The following is an 18,918-nucleotide window of genomic DNA, read 5'->3' as shown; positions in this document are numbered from 1 at the left end:
GAAATGCGTATTAATGGCACGGAGTGGGAAAGTCGTACATTACGCCAAATTCCAATTTTGGGTGCACCAGTCCTTGTTTACTTTAATGCGGCGCATCTTTTTTGTGTCCCTTAATATATCTTTTCTCCCCTTTTACCATTGTCACTTAAGTTTTGGGGTTAGAGCAAGTTTTTGTCACATAAAATCTAACCCCAAACCCAAGCGACAACGGCTAAAAAAAGAGAAACCAATACATAAAACGACACGTAAATATGCGACGCATTAAGCAAACGGAAACGACTGGCGTATCATATGCATGCAAAATTGGAATTTGGCTCATCATACTGCGTGCTATTCATACGCATTTCATGAGAATGGGTTGGTAGTACACTTAGTTTAGTATGCAGCGACCTCTACTGTTCAAGAAAGGCTTTTGCTCCAGTTGCACTGCATTAACCAGTGTAAACAACACACAAATAAAATATGCACTAAAAAACAATTCACTTTAACATTGGAGTGCTCAGTGGGGTCTTTTAATAGAGTTTATTTTTATTGTATAAATATAAAAATTAAATAAATAAGGTTGTTTAGTTGATGCAGGCCAATTAAGACTCACCATTCGCTCCGTGTCACAAATGTATTTAATTAATAATATTTGCGATGTCAAAATGCCAATACTGTTGGTGTTTATTTATTGTAGGCTGCAATGCGAGATATAATACTGGTGGGCGTTCCTAACAAAGGAAAGTTATGAATAGTCATTAGTTGACACCGCCACCGCCCACAGTCCGATCGGGGCGGGAAGTGACGTCAAGTCTTCCACGGTGGCTCCTCTCTTCTTTTACGTGGCAACGCGTCAGGCGACCGGCGAGACATACGGAGCACAAAGAGAGAGAATATTCATTATAATATTATTATATTTCCTTTGTCGTTTCGGTTATAGATACAATTTAAGCCCTGCTTTATTTTCATCATGGGGCTTACGATCTCATCGCTGTTTGGCAGACTGTTTGGCAAGAAACAAATGAGAATACTGATGGGTGAGGGTTCACAGGACATTAGACTGAGTTTATATCATGTTTTTATAATATATTATCTTCTTCTTATAGTAATAGTCGACATATGTATCGTGAAGGATTAAGAGAATCGTGATTTTACTGATATCTGCATTTTATTACAAGTATCCAGGTGAATTTTGGACGGTGGCTAATGTTAGCCTGCTAGCCTCTGACACAGTCTATGTAAATGAATGATATTAAATTAAAGCATTAATTTGAATTCAACAGCTAAGAGAACCTGTTTTATGTGTTTTTGTGTTTTAGTGGGTTTGGACGCCGCAGGTAAAACCACAATACTTTACAAACTCAAACTGGGAGAGATTGTGACCACTATTCCTACTATAGGTGAGATTATTTCCTCTATCACAAAACATACATTTGTGATCTGGTTTGATGATTATGATGTGTGTGCATGTCTAATGCAAACACATTTACGAATTAAGTCTGAGTTGGAAAAGTTAAAGGAACATTTAGGAAAATAATTTGTGAGTCCATTGGAAATTTCAAGGGATTGATATTTGGAGCTGACTTTAGGCAAAATGCCAATGTGTGCATTCCTTACTAAAAAAACCCAGCTAAAACCAGTTCACCAGCTTATGCTCCCAGCCTGGTTTTAGCTGGTGTGGCAAGGATGACCAGCCAACCCACCTGCTTTACCAGACTTGGAGGACCATCTTAAACCAGCAAACCACCTTAAAGTGGTGTGGTTATGCTCAAATATTGGTCTTTTAATTGACCTGGCTGATATTTCAGTCTATTTTTAATCTCATTTTAGCCAGTATATACAAATATGTGATGTATGTCCTTTTAATGTTCTGTCAGACAGTTATATATTATTTATATCTGTTCATGGGCAGGTTTTAATGTGGAGACTGTTGAATACAAGAACATCTGCTTCACCGTGTGGGACGTCGGTGGCCAGGACAAAATTCGTCCTCTCTGGAGACATTATTTTCAGAACACACAGGTAGGATCTTGCTTTAGGAACATTTTGACAATATAAATGCTTTATCAAATGCTAAATATTGGGAAATATATGTGAAAATATTTGGCAAGAGGACCCAGACTTTTTTTGGTTTTATTTTCAGGGTCTGATCTTTGTGGTGGACAGCAATGACAGAGAGAGAGTAGCAGAATCTGCAGAGGAACTTGCTAAAATGGTAAGAATTACTCTTTTGGTATCGTTTATTTTCATCTTTAGGATTATGGTTTAAACCTTAAAATTAAAACGCGTCAGAGACATTGCAATGTGCTGTCAGACAAAAAGTGTTAAATAAATGTTACAATAATAGATTTTAGGAGTCAATATATTGATTTTTTTTCCCCGTATCATTTGGACATTCCGCTTTCATTCGTCATCCATGCAGCAAAATTGCTTATTATAGAACTCTTGTTTTTTTATCATTTTATTTTTTTTTCTTTTTGTTATTATATTTTGTTGTATTAAATGTATGTATGCTTCCACATTTCTGGACTGGGATCATGTCACAGATTGTGTTGGTGTTAAACTGATGAAGTCTATGCATTGTTTACAATAACGGTAACCATTATTTTTGATATTCAGTGTTTAATCTTTAGAACTAATTTATCAATAATGCCATCAATTGCAGTAAAAAATATTTATTATAGAGGGTATGCACGTGACGTCACCGAGTGGCAAAAACTGGCAATATTTGAAAAATGCAAGAAAAGTGGGCAGATCCCAATGGCGGTAGAGGGGACAAACTAAGCTCGTACCAAGTGTGTGGTGAGATCGTAACAAGGGCGTGGTGAGCTTGAACCTGCTTACGTCAAGAGTCATTTTTTTGGACCCAACATCCAATAGGAAAATTCAACTGCAGTAGACACCGTTCAACCTGAAGAGGGCGGCACTCAGACGTTTTTACACCATATATTGTAGCATTGAAACACTTTAAATCCAAATGTCAAAACAATTACTAAAATCAATGAACAGCACTAATAAAGCATCATTCTGACAGATCATTAACCAAAAAAGTTGGTTTAGGATTTAGTTACTCTTTAAAAGTTTTTTTTTTAAGTATTTGTATTTTATCCGTGTTTTTCTTTGGAAAACATACATTTCAAAACGTATTATCATAATTTTTTACTCTATTACATTTTGTAAATACAAGTTTTTGTTTTACATTTAATATTTAAGTACAGTAACGTACTTTTACTCAAGTAAAAGTACACAATTTGAATGCAATTAGGTATTAAATAAATTTTAATATGCAATATTAAAACGTATGAAGTCGAACAAGCCTATTCTGTTGAACGTTTGCCACTGAACATGGGGGTCCTTCGGCGTGGAAAAGTGACATCGATGCAAACCCTCTGTTGGGTTGGATGCTGAGCTCTTTCCAAAGATTTTTCTTTGGCCAGTAATTAATATTTTTTAACTTTCCACTATTTAATTGGTGCACATTGTAATGAATATAATTTGATGTATCACAATATCAACGTTCTTTTATTCACCCTCATTCCTTCTTTCATCCATGCAGTTGCAAGAAGATGAACTGAGGGATGCAGTATTGCTGGTTTTCGCTAACAAACAGGATCTGCCTAACGCCATGGCTGTCAGTGAACTCACAGACAAACTTGGGCTTCAGAGTCTACGCAGCAGAACGGTACACACATTACTTAAATTACTCCAACATACATTTGCTTAAACATTGAGTAACTTGTTTTGATTAAATATTTTATGTTAAATGTTTTTTCCATAGTGGTATGTTCAAGCAACCTGTGCTACACAAGGGACTGGACTCTATGAAGGATTGGATTGGTTATCAAATGAGCTCTCCAAACGCTAGTATATCTGTTCATGGTGGCCAGATATGTGTGAATCTTGGAATGACAGAGGATATCAGTTCATAGACTCTGTCCTCAAGAACTTGTGTGTATGCGTGTGTATGAGTGTGTGAGATGTGGAGGAGCTATCAAGTGTTCAGCATTGTTTCTAATCTATCCTATTTGTCTTTTTCTATGCTGTATTCCTACTAATGTTCTTTTAATTTTTCTTTAGAATTCCGATTGTTTTTCTATGACTGTAAAATAATGCTTAAATTGCACGTTTTCTCGATAACTGTGAGAGCATTATGGCACAAGAAGAAAGGAAGGTGTTGAAGTAATCCTGGGTGGAGGGGATCCTCTCGTGCAAGTTGTTAAAGCCGCTGCGCATTCAAGGTCACCGCAAGATCTCTGTTGCAGTGCTGTCTAACCCGAGTCACAGGCCCCGCTGCTGTATGAGAACTTTCCATTTCACAGCGATTCATTTTATTCTGAAGGGTGTTTTTTGTATAGCTACACATTAACTTATGTTGCAGAAGGCTGATTTCGGGGACTTTGTCACCAACAGAATCTTTGAGTTGTTTGGAACAAAATGGTACATGAAGTATTAGCAGCAATATGGAGTCATCCATGACAGAATGAACACAAACTGTTGTGTTTAATACCTCCATTGTTCAATATGTTTTGGTTACATGCATTTGAACAGACCATATACCTTGCTTGAATATTCTGATGTCAAGGCCCTCATTGCATGGGTATGGATCAGAGGGATACATTGTTTCCCCAGAGTTCTGGACAATCCATCTTCATGTTTCTTTTCTTTTACATACATGTCTAAAAATGCATGTTTGCACCTTTGTCAAGGTGTATTGGGTATAAATTTTATATGGACACTCCAATAAACCAACAAAGCCCTTTTTCTTAAGGAGAGGGCTACACTTCCTTATTCTGGTATAAGCCCCGCCCCTGCTCGAACTGTAACACACGGTCCAACCCTGTGAGAATAAAGATCTGATTAAACAAATTGATACCTTGATTAATGTTTATTGATTTGCCTGCTTTTTCATTTATACACTGCCAACAAATATTAGTAATGTTTCTGAAGTGTTTTTCTTTTCCTCGGTAAGTTACCATAATTCAAGTCAAAAGGAAGATATGTTTTTATGTGTGTTCGTAAACAAGCTTATGGACACGAAACCACTGCCACATTTTTCAAAATATTTTAATTTGTGTCCCGCAGAAGAAAGTCATATATTCGCAATTGCATCCAGATCGCTGTCCAAAACTCGCTCCACTGCAGTCTAACTTCCGGATCAGGGAGCTGTCAATCCAAATCTCACTAGCTAATGAGAGTAAAGCGCGGTTAAGTCCCGCCCACACGACTTTTGAAGCGTAAATGCAAACTGAAAGAGTAAAGAAATTACGAAATTAAAACTCTGGCAATGAATATATAAACTTTAATTTGTTTAAAACATTTAAGAAGTTATTTTTTTCCTTTTAGTTTATGTTTAGTTTCCTTTTAGAGTGTTTTTCTTTATTCTCACATTTTTGTTCGTTTCTCGAATGTTGGCGTTCATTTTTATAGGCACAAAAATATTTCCATTCTTATTTATCTTGTCACGGTTATGTGTTTAACAGAATTACAGTTGTGTGTTTTGTATGAGCAGAAATATTAGAACAGAATATTAGAACTTTCAGACCATCTTGCTCAAATGGCATATTGAGGTGCTGATATTAAAACTGCTGATATTACACTTCATATGAAAGTGATTTATGTTGTGCTTTCCTTAAACCCTTCTCGGTATTATACAAATTTAAAGTCTTCCATTAAATAACGTTTAATTGTACATATGGTTATGTACACAATTCAACAATAGAGTAATAAACGTGGCAAACAGACAAAATACTTTACTTACAATACGTAAGTTCTATATTTTCTATATTAAGTGTCTTTAGATATAATTTGTCTACCCTTTTTTTGTAAATAATTAGTTGTATATATGTTTTAGTGTTATTTTACGCTTGTTTTGTTGAAATTAAATATTTTTATAATAAACGCCGTAAATCGGAAGTGATGTCATATCTTCCACGACGGCCGTGACGTGGCGTTGCGCAAGCGCGGAAGAATCCACACGGTTTCCTGACAGTCAGACGAGCATCACATCAAATAATCTTTGAGCTAGGAATATTCTGGTAGTTTTAGTTGATTTTAGTTAATCTTCGTCATGGGTCTGACAATCTCGTCGATCTTTAGCAGACTGTTCGGAAAGAAACAGATGAGAATTCTGATGGGTGAGTGTTAATCTCACATTAACGTTAGCTGTACTAGCTGCGTTAGCCAACTTTCGCAATTCTGACATTTCTCAAAAATACCGCAGTTAAAACTACTAATTATTGCTCTGTTTTCTGTTAAAGTATGCTTATAAAAATGTTGACAGTGAGCTGTGTCAGTTGGGCATTTTCTTACTTACCAAACAATGCAAAACCTGCGTGATGTGAACCCACAAGCTTTAAATATATACATTTTGTGTGATTTATTTTATATATTATGGATTAGCAGTTGACAGCTCAGTGTACTTTATATTCTAGTAAAATGTATTAAATAGATACTTTGTGTGTAGTTCAATACAGATACTACTAGTATACTAAAGTAAGTATGTAGTATGTACTAGTTTTAAAATGGAAGGTAATAGGTTAGCTACGTACCACATCTAGATTGGCATAGTATTCATTGCTGTTGTGTTTTCTAGTTAAGTCATACACATTTACCACATAGTGTGGGTTATATTTTAGTAGACCGTAGTGACCGTAGACCGTCATAATCTGTTTAAAGTGTTTCCAAACCTCAATCCAATCTTAAATCTTTGGTGTTTTACAGTGGGACTGGATGCCGCAGGAAAAACCACAATATTGTACAAATTGAAACTTGGAGAAATTGTGACCACCATACCCACCATAGGTAAGAGGACGTGACTCAACATCCACTTGCTGTCTTCATATGCGTATTTTGTGGTTGCCTGGTTGTAATGTGTTTCATCATTTTATTGCTCAGCCAGGGTCACTACTGCATTTTTTAAAGGAGAATTTCCTCTTTAAACATTTCTGAATATCGTATGTCTGTTTGACAGGTTTTAATGTGGAGACTGTTGAATACAAGAACATCTGCTTCACCGTGTGGGACGTTGGTGGCCAGGACAAAATTCGACCTCTCTGGAGACATTATTTTCAGAACACACAGGTAGGATCTTAAGTTTATATGACAGGCATGTGATAATGTTGGATTGAAACATATTTTTTACTTGAAGAGAGAGAATTTGGTCTGGATTACCGGTATCGGTTACAGTCTAACTATATTGCTTAATTCCTGAATTGCTACTATATGTTTTAAAGGTGGATAGTAATAGTTGCAGCTCTTTCAGTATACGTCAATGTGTATTTAACTTTCTTGACAAAGACTAATGTCTATATTTATTCCTTGTTTTTTTTTTTTCAATGTTTATCTTCAGGGTCTGATCTTTGTGGTGGACAGCAATGACAGAGAGAGAGTAGCAGAATCTGCAGAGGAACTTGCTAAAATGGTGAGAATTTTAGGTTCTGATTTTGTGGTTTCCTCATAAAAACAACCAAATGTCACTGTACGGACACTTATAATGTTTCAGAAGTGATTTTGTTTGCCTAATGTGGTTCAGTTGCCTCATCTTTTTCTTCCTGTGTGTGTACAGCTACAAGAAGATGAACTGAGGGATGCAGTATTGCTGGTTTTTGCTAACAAACAGGATCTGCCTAACGCTATGGCTGTCAGTGAACTCACAGACAAACTTGGGCTACAGAGTCTGCGCAGCAGAACGGTACATACATAAATGCATTATTTGAAACCACTGCACACCTACATGTTTGCTTAAAATAATAATTTGTTCACTTTACCTTTATGTAAATAATTAATGTGATAGTTCACCCCAAAATTAAATCAAAACCATTCGTGAGCCCCATTTTATTTGGTTTTCACTAATGCACAAATGTGTTTTCAGTAGATTATTCTAAGTTTTTCATTCACCATTCAGACTTTACTATTTTGCACATAAATGCACATTTATACATTTAGCAAATGGGTGATTCTCACGAAATCCAGATTTAGAAGGTGTCCAGCATCAGAATAAAAAAACCCTTAAAGCCAATTTTTTGCACATATAAGAAGATTAAGATCTGAACTTACTATAACCATTATTTTAAGAGGATTTAAAAGGGCCATGGCACTTTTTTTAAGATGTCAAATCAATCTTTACTGTCCTCAGAGTACATGTGAAGGTTTAGCTCAAAATACCATATAAATAATTTATTATAGCATGTTAAAATTGCCACTTTGTAGTTGTGTGCAAAAATGTGCCGTTTTGGGTGTGTCCTTTAAAATGCAAATGAGTTGATGAAATTCAAACACTGATCACAATGATGGTGGTTTGTTGCAATTAAAACTCAATTGTGCTTTTCTCTGCACTAAATGGGAGTGCTGTGGTTGGATAGTGCAGGTTAAGGGGTGGTATTATTATAATAAGAGCTCCTTATGACATCATAAGGAGAGACACATTTCAACTGCCTATTTTTTCATGTGCTTGTAGAGAATGGTTTACCAAAACTAAGTTACTGGGTTGATCTTTTTCACATTTTCTAGGTTGATAGAAGCACTGTGAACCCAATTATAGCACTTAAACATGGAAAAAGTCAGATTTTCATGCCATGGCCCCTTTAAAAATATTTTCTATAGAATTATCTAAATTTTTTAGATTATCATTATTTCAAATTATCATTACCGCAACATGATATTACATTAAATATATGCATTTACAAACTCATGTTTCGGTAATGAGAACTAAAAAGTTGTCTAGGTACTATAACAAACAAAATTTCAACTTTTATCTGGAAAGAAAAATAAGAACTGCTTACCTGGTAGCCATCTTGAGTGTCACAGTCAATTATGTCCCTTCCAGCAATATTTTTTGAAAATGTTAGTTCCTTGAGGGCTTAAACAATGATTGAAAATTGTTGCGGAGGATGAGAAAATTGATCTTGGAGACATTTATATTCATTATTATTGTCTCTACATTTACCAATAATCACCAAATACCACATGTTTCTTTACTGTAAATGTTTATAGTATAACATGCCCTGAAGCTTTTTATTTTTTATTTATAAATATTTCCATGTCAAAGAACCCAAATCCAGTCATGGACACGTTGCGGTAATGAAAATTTTCCCCTTAAATGTAGAAAAAAAAAATTGGTTTGAAATCATGTGCAAAATAGTACATGAAGAGATGTTTGTAACTGTCTGCTTCTTATTTTGATACTCTTACTTTGCATTTGTTTCATGACACCTCATAAGTCTAATTGTGTGAGAATCTCCCAAATGCTCTTATTCAAAGCGACTTGCAGTGCATTCAAAGTGTACATTTTATCTCGGTATTTGTTCCATGGAAATCGAACCCATGACCTTTGCACTGCTAGCTCGATAATCTACCACTTAAGCTACTCTACCTTTATTATAATGGGAGAGTAATATGACACAAGTAATGATGAGATTTTGTCATAAAACAATGATTAATTGTACCTCTTTTTTTCATGCAGTGGTATGTTCAAGCAACCTGCGCTACACAGGGAACTGGACTCTACGAAGGACTGGACTGGTTATCCAATGAGCTCTCCAAACGTTAGTGTGTCTGACAGAGAAGAAATGTCGTGTATCAACCATTGGGAAGTCTAGAGACTCTTTTTAAGTGTATGACAGCTGAAAACTGGAAAAGGACCATCAAATACTCCGTGCTGTCTTAGCTTTTCTTTTTTACAGTGTATTCTGTTGCCCAAGCTTATCTTTATTTTCTCATGTACAAAAGCGCATTTTTGCATGGCCAAGAGGAAGAAATGTTTCGAAGGACCTTTGTTTAGCACGTTTCTTTAGTTTGGCAGAATGGCCCCTGTAAGTCTATTAACACTGGAGTCTCTAATCAGCAGGCAAGTTTATTGGACGTGATATAGTAGCTTCACAATCTGTTTATCATGGTTAAGGGTCTGAAATTGTTTTAAAGCTACCTACAGAATCTTGGGGGTCACTAATGTTTTGTCAGTGTCAGTGAATCAAAGCCGTGCCTGTTCCACCAATCTATATATATATATGCAATATTTAAAGTTTATTGAATCATCCAGTGACTTGAGCTTCTTGTGGTCCTTCTAAACATTGTCCCTGACTGTGCATGCATCTCCTAGAATTGACTTACTGGATCTTGTTGGAAATTCCCGATATCAGTAACACATGACATGAACGGCATGGCATTGTTAATTTGATAAAAATAGTCTTTGAGTTTTATTTAGTTCATTGTATGTTTTATTGCAGAGGGAACATTATGTTGGAGTCTCTTTCGAAGTTTGTTTCGAAATTGACATTTTATGTCGGTCGTGTCATGAAAATGCTGATATTGGGTTCAATGTTGGCTTATTAGTGACTGAATCTGACTCCTGAATGCGGATTAATGTATTGATAAATTCCATGTCTGGTTAAAATGGTTTGTTTTCCTAAATGACGTGTATTAGATGCAATCTATTTTACTCTATTATTATGGCAAATTTGTTTGTGTATTATATGTATAATATTGTTTTAGAATAAAACATAATTGTGAACTGAAGATGGTGATACTGTACAATGATGAAAATACCCTTTTAATCGGTTTGCTCCAATGCACATTCAGTAAAATAAGAGACCACTTGTAGGAGCAGGTGTCCTTACTGCCATTTGTCATAATATGCTTACCGTTTAAGTCCAGATTCTGTGTCCAGACTTAAACCATAATGCACATCCAGCCTAAATTTACCTGTATTTAACGCAATTCACTTTGAATCACCCAAAGCCCATTTTAACACTAGGTGTAAACCCGTTAAATTGATGATCTGGTTTACTTGTAAATTAATCCTGATTTTTATTGACACTAGTTTTGAATTAATTTTGAATTAAGTTGTTTTTGCATTTCCACACGATCAACATTAATAGATAGATAAATGTTATTAAACCAAAAGCACATTTTAATTGTGTACTATGTATGTATTGGCACCTGTAACTGTATAGCAAGACATGCTAAGAAGTTCGCCGAAAAATAAAAATGACCCTTATTTTCTCACCGTAATGCCGTCCTTAAATAATATTGTGGTCTTCCTTGCTTTGCAATGGTATCGAACAGTATCAAAAATACTTTTTGAAGCCCATCCATAATCAGAATAACGAATCTCTAAGACTTTTTAAAGCCAAACTATGCATATGTGAGAGAAAATGTTTAGTATCTTTAGCCTATTCAGCAATCAAAATGTTTTGTTTGATTGTAAACACACCTGATCAAAAATGGCGGCACACTGGCTTTATGTCAGTATGTGATTGGTTCTCATGAGTCTTGTGACTTGTCTTCATATGCATTGTGACAAAACAGTTGTGAGACACGCAGGAAACAACGTACAGACTTGAAGCCAGCTTGCCACCATTTTTTATTTAGATTGTTTACATAAAAATGTGAATATTTTATCTTGTCATATTCTGTAAAGCTTTTCTCCATAATGTTAATGGTCCTTTATTGAATTATATACAGCCTGACAAGTACAATTTAATAGACATTTATTTTAAGAGTGTATGCTGTTAATCCAGTTTGTTTTGTTATAGGAGATACACACATAGGACGTGATAAAAAAATCCTGCTGCCAATGCCAGATAAACCAGTCCAGAGACAGAGGAGTAATTCAGCAGGTTTTTAATTCATCATCATCACCTGTGTCATGAGGATCAGATGACGTGTGTAAAGAAACTCTGGAAAAATATATCTCATGCTTAAAGACTGTGTTTGGTTTCTGTTGACTTTGGTCCACCGGTGGGGGACTAATGACCCTTACCTTTCCTTAAACTGCAAAATAATACTAATATTAAATATTAAACCTGACCTGTGCCCATATGCAAGTGACAAAATGAGTTTTGTCTGCCAAAATGCAATTAATAGTTGTAAACTTGACCTTTATAAATCACTTAAATCTGCCATGTTTAGCATTCTCCGTATTAAGGCACTTTAATATAAACTACAGTAAAATAACAAAAAAAAAATTAAAGTTTGAAATATGCTGGGTTTCTCTCATTTCTTTACAGTTTTGTGTACATTGAACATTTTCCCCTGGTTTCACAAGGCTTAAGGCAAGTCCTAGACTAAGAAACATGTTTGAGCTGTCTCAACAGAAAATAACTTGCGCTGACAGATCTTAAAATATGCCAGTGCATTGATTTGTCTCAAGATACACACACTGAAAAAAATGATTCATTGAATTTAATCAATTTTTTTAAGGTAAGTGGTTGCAATCAATCCATTTAAGCTACATTTAAACAAAAAAGATTAGTAACGTAAAATGAAATATAAAACTTTTGTTTAAATGTAGCTTAAACAAATGTATTACAACCACCCACCCCAAAAAATTGATTAAATTCAATGAATCATTTTTTTCAGTGCACCAGTAACGTCTTTAAATAAGGCATATTTATAAAAGATGCTTAAACATCTTAATGTAACTAAGGCCTATAGTCCTGGCTTTAGCTAAGCCTTGTCTGTGAAACCAGACTTTTGTCTTTTTAAAATCAATACACTGAAATTGGTAATAAAGTTGTTTTATACACTGAAAAAAATGATTCATTGAATTTAATCAATTTTTTTAAGGTAAGTGGTTGCAATCAATTTATTTAAGCTACATTTAAACAAAAGTTGTATATTTTATTTTATGTTACTAATCTTTTTTGTTTAAATGTAGCTTAAATAAATTGATTGCAACCACTTACCTTAAAAAATTGATTAAATTCAATGAATCATTTTTTCAGTGTATCCCAGGTGTATATATCCCACTTTTTTTTTTAAATACACTTATTTAATGTACTATTTTCAGGCACTAATTTTGAACTTAATATAGGAAAACAATATTTAATACTTTTTAAAATAACCTTAAGAGCATCTAAGTGTACAAAACTATTGTGAGACATATTTATTTTTATACACTACAAATCAATTAAATTGTTACTGGTATTTAGTATACTTTTCAAGTGCACTGAAGTGGAACTATAGTTTTATTTAGTATATTTGTAGTGGATAACTCTTATGCTTTTATTTATCACAAAATTTACAATGTACATGTACTTTAGTTTTGGTACATTCAAGTATGCTTTATTTTGGGCATATAATCTCATACACACATCAAGCCTGACACGTCATTGTTCAAACTTTCGGTCTACTGTGAAACCGAGACTGTAAACAGTATTTAAATGAAGGGGAGGAGTTTATAATGACTACATAAAAGAGGGAAAGAGCACAAGTCTGTCCTTTCAATCCTGCAGACTCTCTTGTCTGAGATGGAGCGGAGATGATCCACTTGCAAGCAGTGATCCAGCTGGCAATGTACTGGAACAACTCCAGAACGGTAAGTGATCATACTAATTTATTGTTTATCAGTTTAGGGTCACTTGACTACATTTTTTTATGATTTTCAAACCTTTTAATCTAAAGGCACATCATAATTAGTTATTTGAAAAATATAAATATGCCAAGATATTAATCCAGGTAAAATGTATACTTGAACCAGCAAGTACATGTGTAGTACAGTGTCATTAGTACATTTTGCTAAATAAAAGGGTTAATTTGTACAGTACAAACATACTAATTAAAAGTATGTACTTCAGTATTACTTCTGGGCATTTAAAAATAATACATATAAATAAACAGAAATACTGTTTTTAGTGTTAGTTTTAGTGTTAATCAATTTCTTGATTCATTTTCAGCTGTCACTCGATGACTGCCTACAAGATGAGACATCACGCTGCTGAAGGATGGCTTTTGGCATTTTGCCTAATGCTTGCATTTTATTTGTGAGTACCTAACAAAATAATGTTTTTTTTTTAAAGAAACTTTCTGTATTAATGTCAATATAATATTTTTTGTTATTTTTGTTTTTGGAGGAGAGGAGGAAAACCCGTCTGCCAAGGGATTTGGGCACTCGGGTCCACTGCCCTGTTTTAGTGGCTCCTGTGTGGTTTTCCTTTGGAAACCCCATCAGTCCTCTGGATGGGGTTCAGTGGACCTGCAGTGTACAGCGCCAGTTCTATGAACTGCTGATGAAGCACTGAAAACTAGAAGCAACCAAAAAAACCTACACAACTCACAACAAATGACACAGAAAGTCGACTTACCCCTAAACCTTTTACTTACGGTCGGCTTCTGGTTGTCTGTTGCTTGGTTGGTAGGTCATGGGGATGGCCTGCTGTGAAACACAACCTTTTTTATTTTTATTTCCAAGGCTGCGCAACTTTCAGAAAAAAGACAATAAAAATTGAAAAACCTGGTAACTGAAATGAATGTCTGTGTTTTCTTTTATTTCATTACAGTGAATAAAAAAAGAGTCAAAATGAGAATATCTTAACTGAATTGGTAATCATGCAGTGTTCTCCCAGATTAAAACAAAGTAAATAATAGTGTAAAAGTTATATACTACAAATAAGTGCATTTTAGTGAATCCAGTTTTGCTAAATTTTCTTTAAATTACCATATCACAAATAAAGAGGTACCCAGTTTGTCCTATAACTGTGAACCAACATTAGATATATTTACAGATACCTCAGCAAGAAATATGTAAAGGTTAACATCTAAACTTGAAGTGTAGGACATTTTGTTTTCAGTTGATACAGGATCCTATAAATCCTAATTATAAATAAATTTAGCAGATGTATTTATCCAAAGCAACAAGCAAAAAGTCTATGTAAACCAATGTACCAATGCATACACAATAATAAAAGTGAGTCATGAATCCTCCCTAACATGTTGTTTACTTGTGAATACAAACACAAGGTAGTTAGGTGGAGTTCATTTTCCATCACATGCTTTAATAATAGAAAATTCCCTGTGGTTTTGTTTTGGTTGGCTAGGGACATTTACATTTAGGCAGATGCTTTTATCCAAGATAAGGAAACAATGGACCAGCTTAATAACTTAAGATTAAAATTTTATGAAACATAAAATGTTAAAGTATAGCTGTATATACACATAATATTATCTATCTAATATGATTAACTACAATTCATTTTGTATTTTTTTATCAAGCATTTATTAACAAACACATCTAAAATGCTCTGAAAGTAAAGCTTTCACTTTCGTTTATACGAAAATATTACATTGTGCCTGGACAGGATTGGCTTCTATAAGTCAGCCCATCAGGAGGAAGATATGAAGTCAGCCAATCAGGAGGGAGATTTAAAGGAAAGTATAAAAACTATGCAAAGTCTCTGCACAATAGATTTGACCTTGTCGCTTGCAAACCTTCTGCCTTGAATCGAAACTTATTGTGATTATGGTAAGTTAATTTAAGTTCATTTATTGTGTTTATATAAATGTTGTAGAATTACACTGCATGCAATTTGAATAAACTGTAGATAAATATGTATTCCTTTATTTTTATTTTATTCACTTTCTGTAATTAACTGAATTATATGTTTAAGATTGTCTCTTACAAAACAAAACTTAAAAAAGTTTTAAACCCTCACTACAGACACTTAAAAAAACTTTGGCATACAGTTCAAGTAGATAGAATGTGTTTTTTATACACTGCAAAAAAAATTCAAGGAAAAAATTTCTTAGTATTTTTGTCTTGTTTTCAGTAAAAATATATAAAAATTCTTAAATTAATATGCTTTTTCTTCATGAGCAAAACGACCCAAGAAAATAAGTCTAGTTTTTAGACTAAAAAAAAATCAAATTTAATTGATTTTGTGCATAAAGATTTTTTCTTGAATTTAGTTATTAAGAAAAATGTTCAAGATTTTTTGCTTACCCCCTTGGCAGATTTTTTTGCTTGTTTTATGCACAAAATCACTTAAATTTGATATTTTTGGTCTAAAAACTAGACTTATTTTCTTGGGTCGTTTTGCTCATCAAGAAAAAGCATCTTAATTTAAGAATTTTTACATATTTTTACTGAAAACAATACAAAAATACTAAGAAAATGATTCTTGAAAATAATTTTTTGCAGTGTATTATGTTGTTTTCCCTGCAAAAAATGACTTTCTTACTTATTATTTTTGTCTTGTTTTCAGTAGAAATATCTAAAAACTCTTAAATCAAGATGTATTTTCTTGATGAGCAAAATAAGAAAATAAGTCTACAAATTTAAGTGAATTTGTGCTTAAACCAGCAAAATTATCTGCCAATGGGAGTCATTTTGCTCATAAAGAAAAAGCATCTTAATTTAAGAATATTTAGATATTTCTACTGACAACAAGACAAAAATACTAAGTAAGATTTTTTGCAGTTTTATATTGTCATACTGTACTGCACTTTGGTCATCAGCACTGATATTTTTGTGCGCTTTAAAAAAAATAAATGTGCCATCTTCACTATTTACTGTACATACTTCCTTTATCTGTATCATGCATGTTTGAACTTTGCTATTTATTAGCTGTTGACTGAAAGTCAAAATTGTCGCAAAAAAAAAAGTTGAATCTCTTACACATAAATACAGTATATTTACTGTAAATAGTCTCAAAATGAAATACGAGTTGTTTGTTTATTGTATTTGCACCTTTACACCAACGTACAGTGCTCACTTCCTCTGTATAGTGACGTTGTCATGTAAATATTAACACAGGAAGTACTTGGAATTTTCCATTGTTAGTTGTGGGTGGTGTTCTGGAGACTCTCTGAATTGTTTATATAGTTTGCAATTATTTATTTTGCAGGCAAATGATGGAAAGAAAAATATTTTAGAGGCACACAAGATTTACATTTGTGGATTTGATAAAGCAGCTAACAGTGCATTCAGTTTTGATCTAACAAAGAGACATTTTCTCTCGGCTAGAACATAATTTGCTTGTTTTTATATTCTCATATTCTTAGCAGTACTAGTATTTAGTGCCTTTATTTAGTAATGTTCTTCTTATTAAAATTAACATGTTTGTTCTCCTCAAACAGAGCTCATCAGGGGACAGCGAAGGAGAGGATGATGATGATGATAATGATGATGAAGATAACCAGGGTGCTGGAATAAGCATCTGCTGCTAAGGGTATATGCTCCAGACCTTGTATCCAGTGTTAGAAAACACCAAAAGAGACACGCTGGACCACGAACTGTGTTGATTTGCTGATACAAACCAGTAGCCCAGTCGAACGCACAGTTCCTGTTGTGACAAAGAGTCACAAACAGAAAACCCTCGCCTGCCATGCGCAAGCAAGCATGGCCAACCGTGACGTGACACAGAATCTTCCGTGGAGACGATGCATCTCGCAAGGTTTCTGCTGTGCAGTGGCAGCAGCATCTCTGTTCTTCGGATCGGCATTGCTTTTGTGCCTGTTTGTGCGAGCCTGAAGAACCCATGGAGGGAAGAAAGAAATAAACATGGAGTGGTGGAAACCTGATGGTTAAAGATCTGAGCTGCTGGTCCAGAGGTTTGAAGATTTGAACACAATCTTCCTAATCCACCATTGTGCTCGTGAGCAAAGCACTTGACTTCAAGTTATTTCAGCAGGACTTAAAGTACTGCAATTGTTTCACTGTAGTCACTCATAAGCATCCAATTTTAAACAAACAGGATGGGCTGGACGGGCAACATTAATGGATGCATTTTGCTCATAAACTAGGGGGTCACCGCCCTATTAAAGCCCAGGTGTAAATGTTTTATTGTTATAAAGATAATTTATGGCTGCTTGGTCTGTGTAACTCTCCAGAATAACTAGCAGATGGTTTCTGGAGTAGCAGAGATCAGGGGCAGAGGTAAAAGATCACTGTTCATTTTTCTTCCAGAAACGTCTTTTAGCTCCAGAGCTTTAATGCCACAATACTGGCATTCAGCCATAAAGAGCGTGTTTAGTGCGGGACTACATGCTCACCAGGACGTGGTCAACAAGCACACCCAATCTGCAGGTTGTGCTTACAAAGTTGAATTCACAGAGTTCTGATAACTTATTAAAACACACAATACACCAATATCACACACTGCTAGTGCACACACTATGCAACACGTGTAGACATAAATGAGAATGTAATGGGTAAAGTAACTCATGCATAACTCATGTCCGAATAGGACTTAGGTCTAGCCTAAATGAAGCCCCGCTGGTCACAACACCATCGGCACTCATGTCATATTGGGAGATTATGTTGTACTTAGTTATGTGCAGTGTTGGGAGTAACGCATTACAAAATATAATATATTACAGTAATATATTAGTTTTTGCTGTAACGCAGTAATGTAACGCATTACTAATAAAATTTTGGTAATATTTTACTCGTTACAGTCTTAGTAACGAGCGCGTTACAACAATGCATTTCAAAATTAGACCGTGTTATTTTTATTTTTGACCAATGCGCGCGACCAGCATCCACACATGAAAAAGCTGCGACTGCGTGTCTGCGTCCCAAGCCGCCTACTTCCATACTGTATAGTGGGCGAAAAGCACTACTTCTCGTGCTCTTTGCCTACTATGTAGTATGGAAGAGGGCGGTTTGGGACGCAGCGTATGTCTGTTTCCACGTGCTGTATGCAACATGTTCATTTTTACTTTAATGTTGTATTTGAAATGCGATTTGGACGCGGTGCGCGTCAAATAGACATGTTTCTTAAAGAGCCGAATCTGGGAAGTCCTTTTATAAGCGTTGACTAAAGTGGTCGCAATCAGGTCCAGTAGCGCGCACACGCATAATTTTGCGAATAAGAGCACTAAAAAGCAAAATAACGTTTCTATCGGTCTCCTGTGCTGCTTGAACCTCAGAAGTAAAGAGACTTTTACAAATCTTGCCAGTAAAATCCATATCACACCAGCAATGACAAGGTAAGCTTTGCTATGATTACAGTCCATATACATAATAGATTGCTAGGCTATTCCTATGCTATCTACAGTTTTATTACAAACAGCAACCTAAACAACAACATAACATCAGTGAAGACTTAAACATGGTTATCTAAATAATACATTTAAACATCACAGTTTAAAGTTTTTACCAGCCTTTGTATGGGAGCCTATATTCATTGTTTGGCAAAAAGCAGTGTTCCTCTGTTTGTC

General features: G+C 34.8%; 2 protein-coding genes and 1 long non-coding RNA gene across 3 annotated transcripts; all 3 read left to right on the top strand.

Annotated features, from left to right (window-relative positions):
- The first annotated feature begins 782 nt into the window (after window positions 1–782).
- On the top strand, window positions 783–4,860 carry arf5 (ADP-ribosylation factor 5). Its single transcript, XM_055173794.2, has 6 exons — window positions 783–1,019; window positions 1,302–1,382; window positions 1,895–2,004; window positions 2,126–2,197; window positions 3,539–3,664; window positions 3,761–4,860. Exons 1-6 carry the CDS (start codon window positions 953–955, stop codon window positions 3,845–3,847), a joined length of 543 nt encoding a protein of 180 aa, XP_055029769.1. The 5' UTR covers window positions 783–952; the 3' UTR covers window positions 3,848–4,860.
- A 1,061-nt stretch (window positions 4,861–5,921) lies between these two features.
- LOC129418861 (ADP-ribosylation factor 4) lies at window positions 5,922–10,494 on the top strand. Its single transcript, XM_055173793.2, has 6 exons — window positions 5,922–6,116; window positions 6,703–6,783; window positions 6,953–7,062; window positions 7,331–7,402; window positions 7,547–7,672; window positions 9,443–10,494. Exons 1-6 carry the CDS (start codon window positions 6,050–6,052, stop codon window positions 9,527–9,529), a joined length of 543 nt encoding a protein of 180 aa, XP_055029768.1. The 5' UTR covers window positions 5,922–6,049; the 3' UTR covers window positions 9,530–10,494.
- A 2,570-nt stretch (window positions 10,495–13,064) lies between these two features.
- On the top strand, window positions 13,065–13,846 carry LOC129418994 (uncharacterized). The gene is made up of 2 exons (XR_012357758.1): window positions 13,065–13,297; window positions 13,656–13,846. It is a non-coding gene; the product is annotated as an uncharacterized lncRNA (long non-coding RNA).
- Window positions 13,847–18,918: the final 5,072 nt, after the last annotated feature.

The sequence above is a fragment of the Misgurnus anguillicaudatus genome, chromosome 15 (assembly GCF_027580225.2).
Source record: "Misgurnus anguillicaudatus chromosome 15, ASM2758022v2, whole genome shotgun sequence".
Lineage (NCBI taxonomy): Eukaryota > Metazoa > Chordata > Actinopteri > Cypriniformes > Cobitidae > Misgurnus > Misgurnus anguillicaudatus.
Note: the sequence above shows the minus strand (reverse complement) of the source record. Positions and strands in the feature narration are given on the sequence as shown.

Bases quoted from the DNA above. Each gene is read 5' to 3' on its own strand.
- arf5 (XM_055173794.2), top strand. From the start codon at position 953: ATGGGGCTTACGATCTCATCGCTGTTTGGCAGACTGTTTGGCAAGAAA. The intron at 2,005-2,125 runs GTAGGATCTTGC...TTTTATTTTCAG, and splicing joins ATTATTTTCAGAACACACAG to GGTCTGATCTTTGTGGTGGA. The intron at 2,198-3,538 runs GTAAGAATTACT...TCATCCATGCAG, and splicing joins CAGAGGAACTTGCTAAAATG to TTGCAAGAAGATGAACTGAG.
- LOC129418861 (XM_055173793.2), top strand. From the start codon at position 6,050: ATGGGTCTGACAATCTCGTCGATCTTTAGCAGACTGTTCGGAAAGAAA. The intron at 6,117-6,702 runs GTGAGTGTTAAT...GGTGTTTTACAG, and splicing joins ACAGATGAGAATTCTGATGG to TGGGACTGGATGCCGCAGGA. The intron at 6,784-6,952 runs GTAAGAGGACGT...TCTGTTTGACAG, and splicing joins GACCACCATACCCACCATAG to GTTTTAATGTGGAGACTGTT.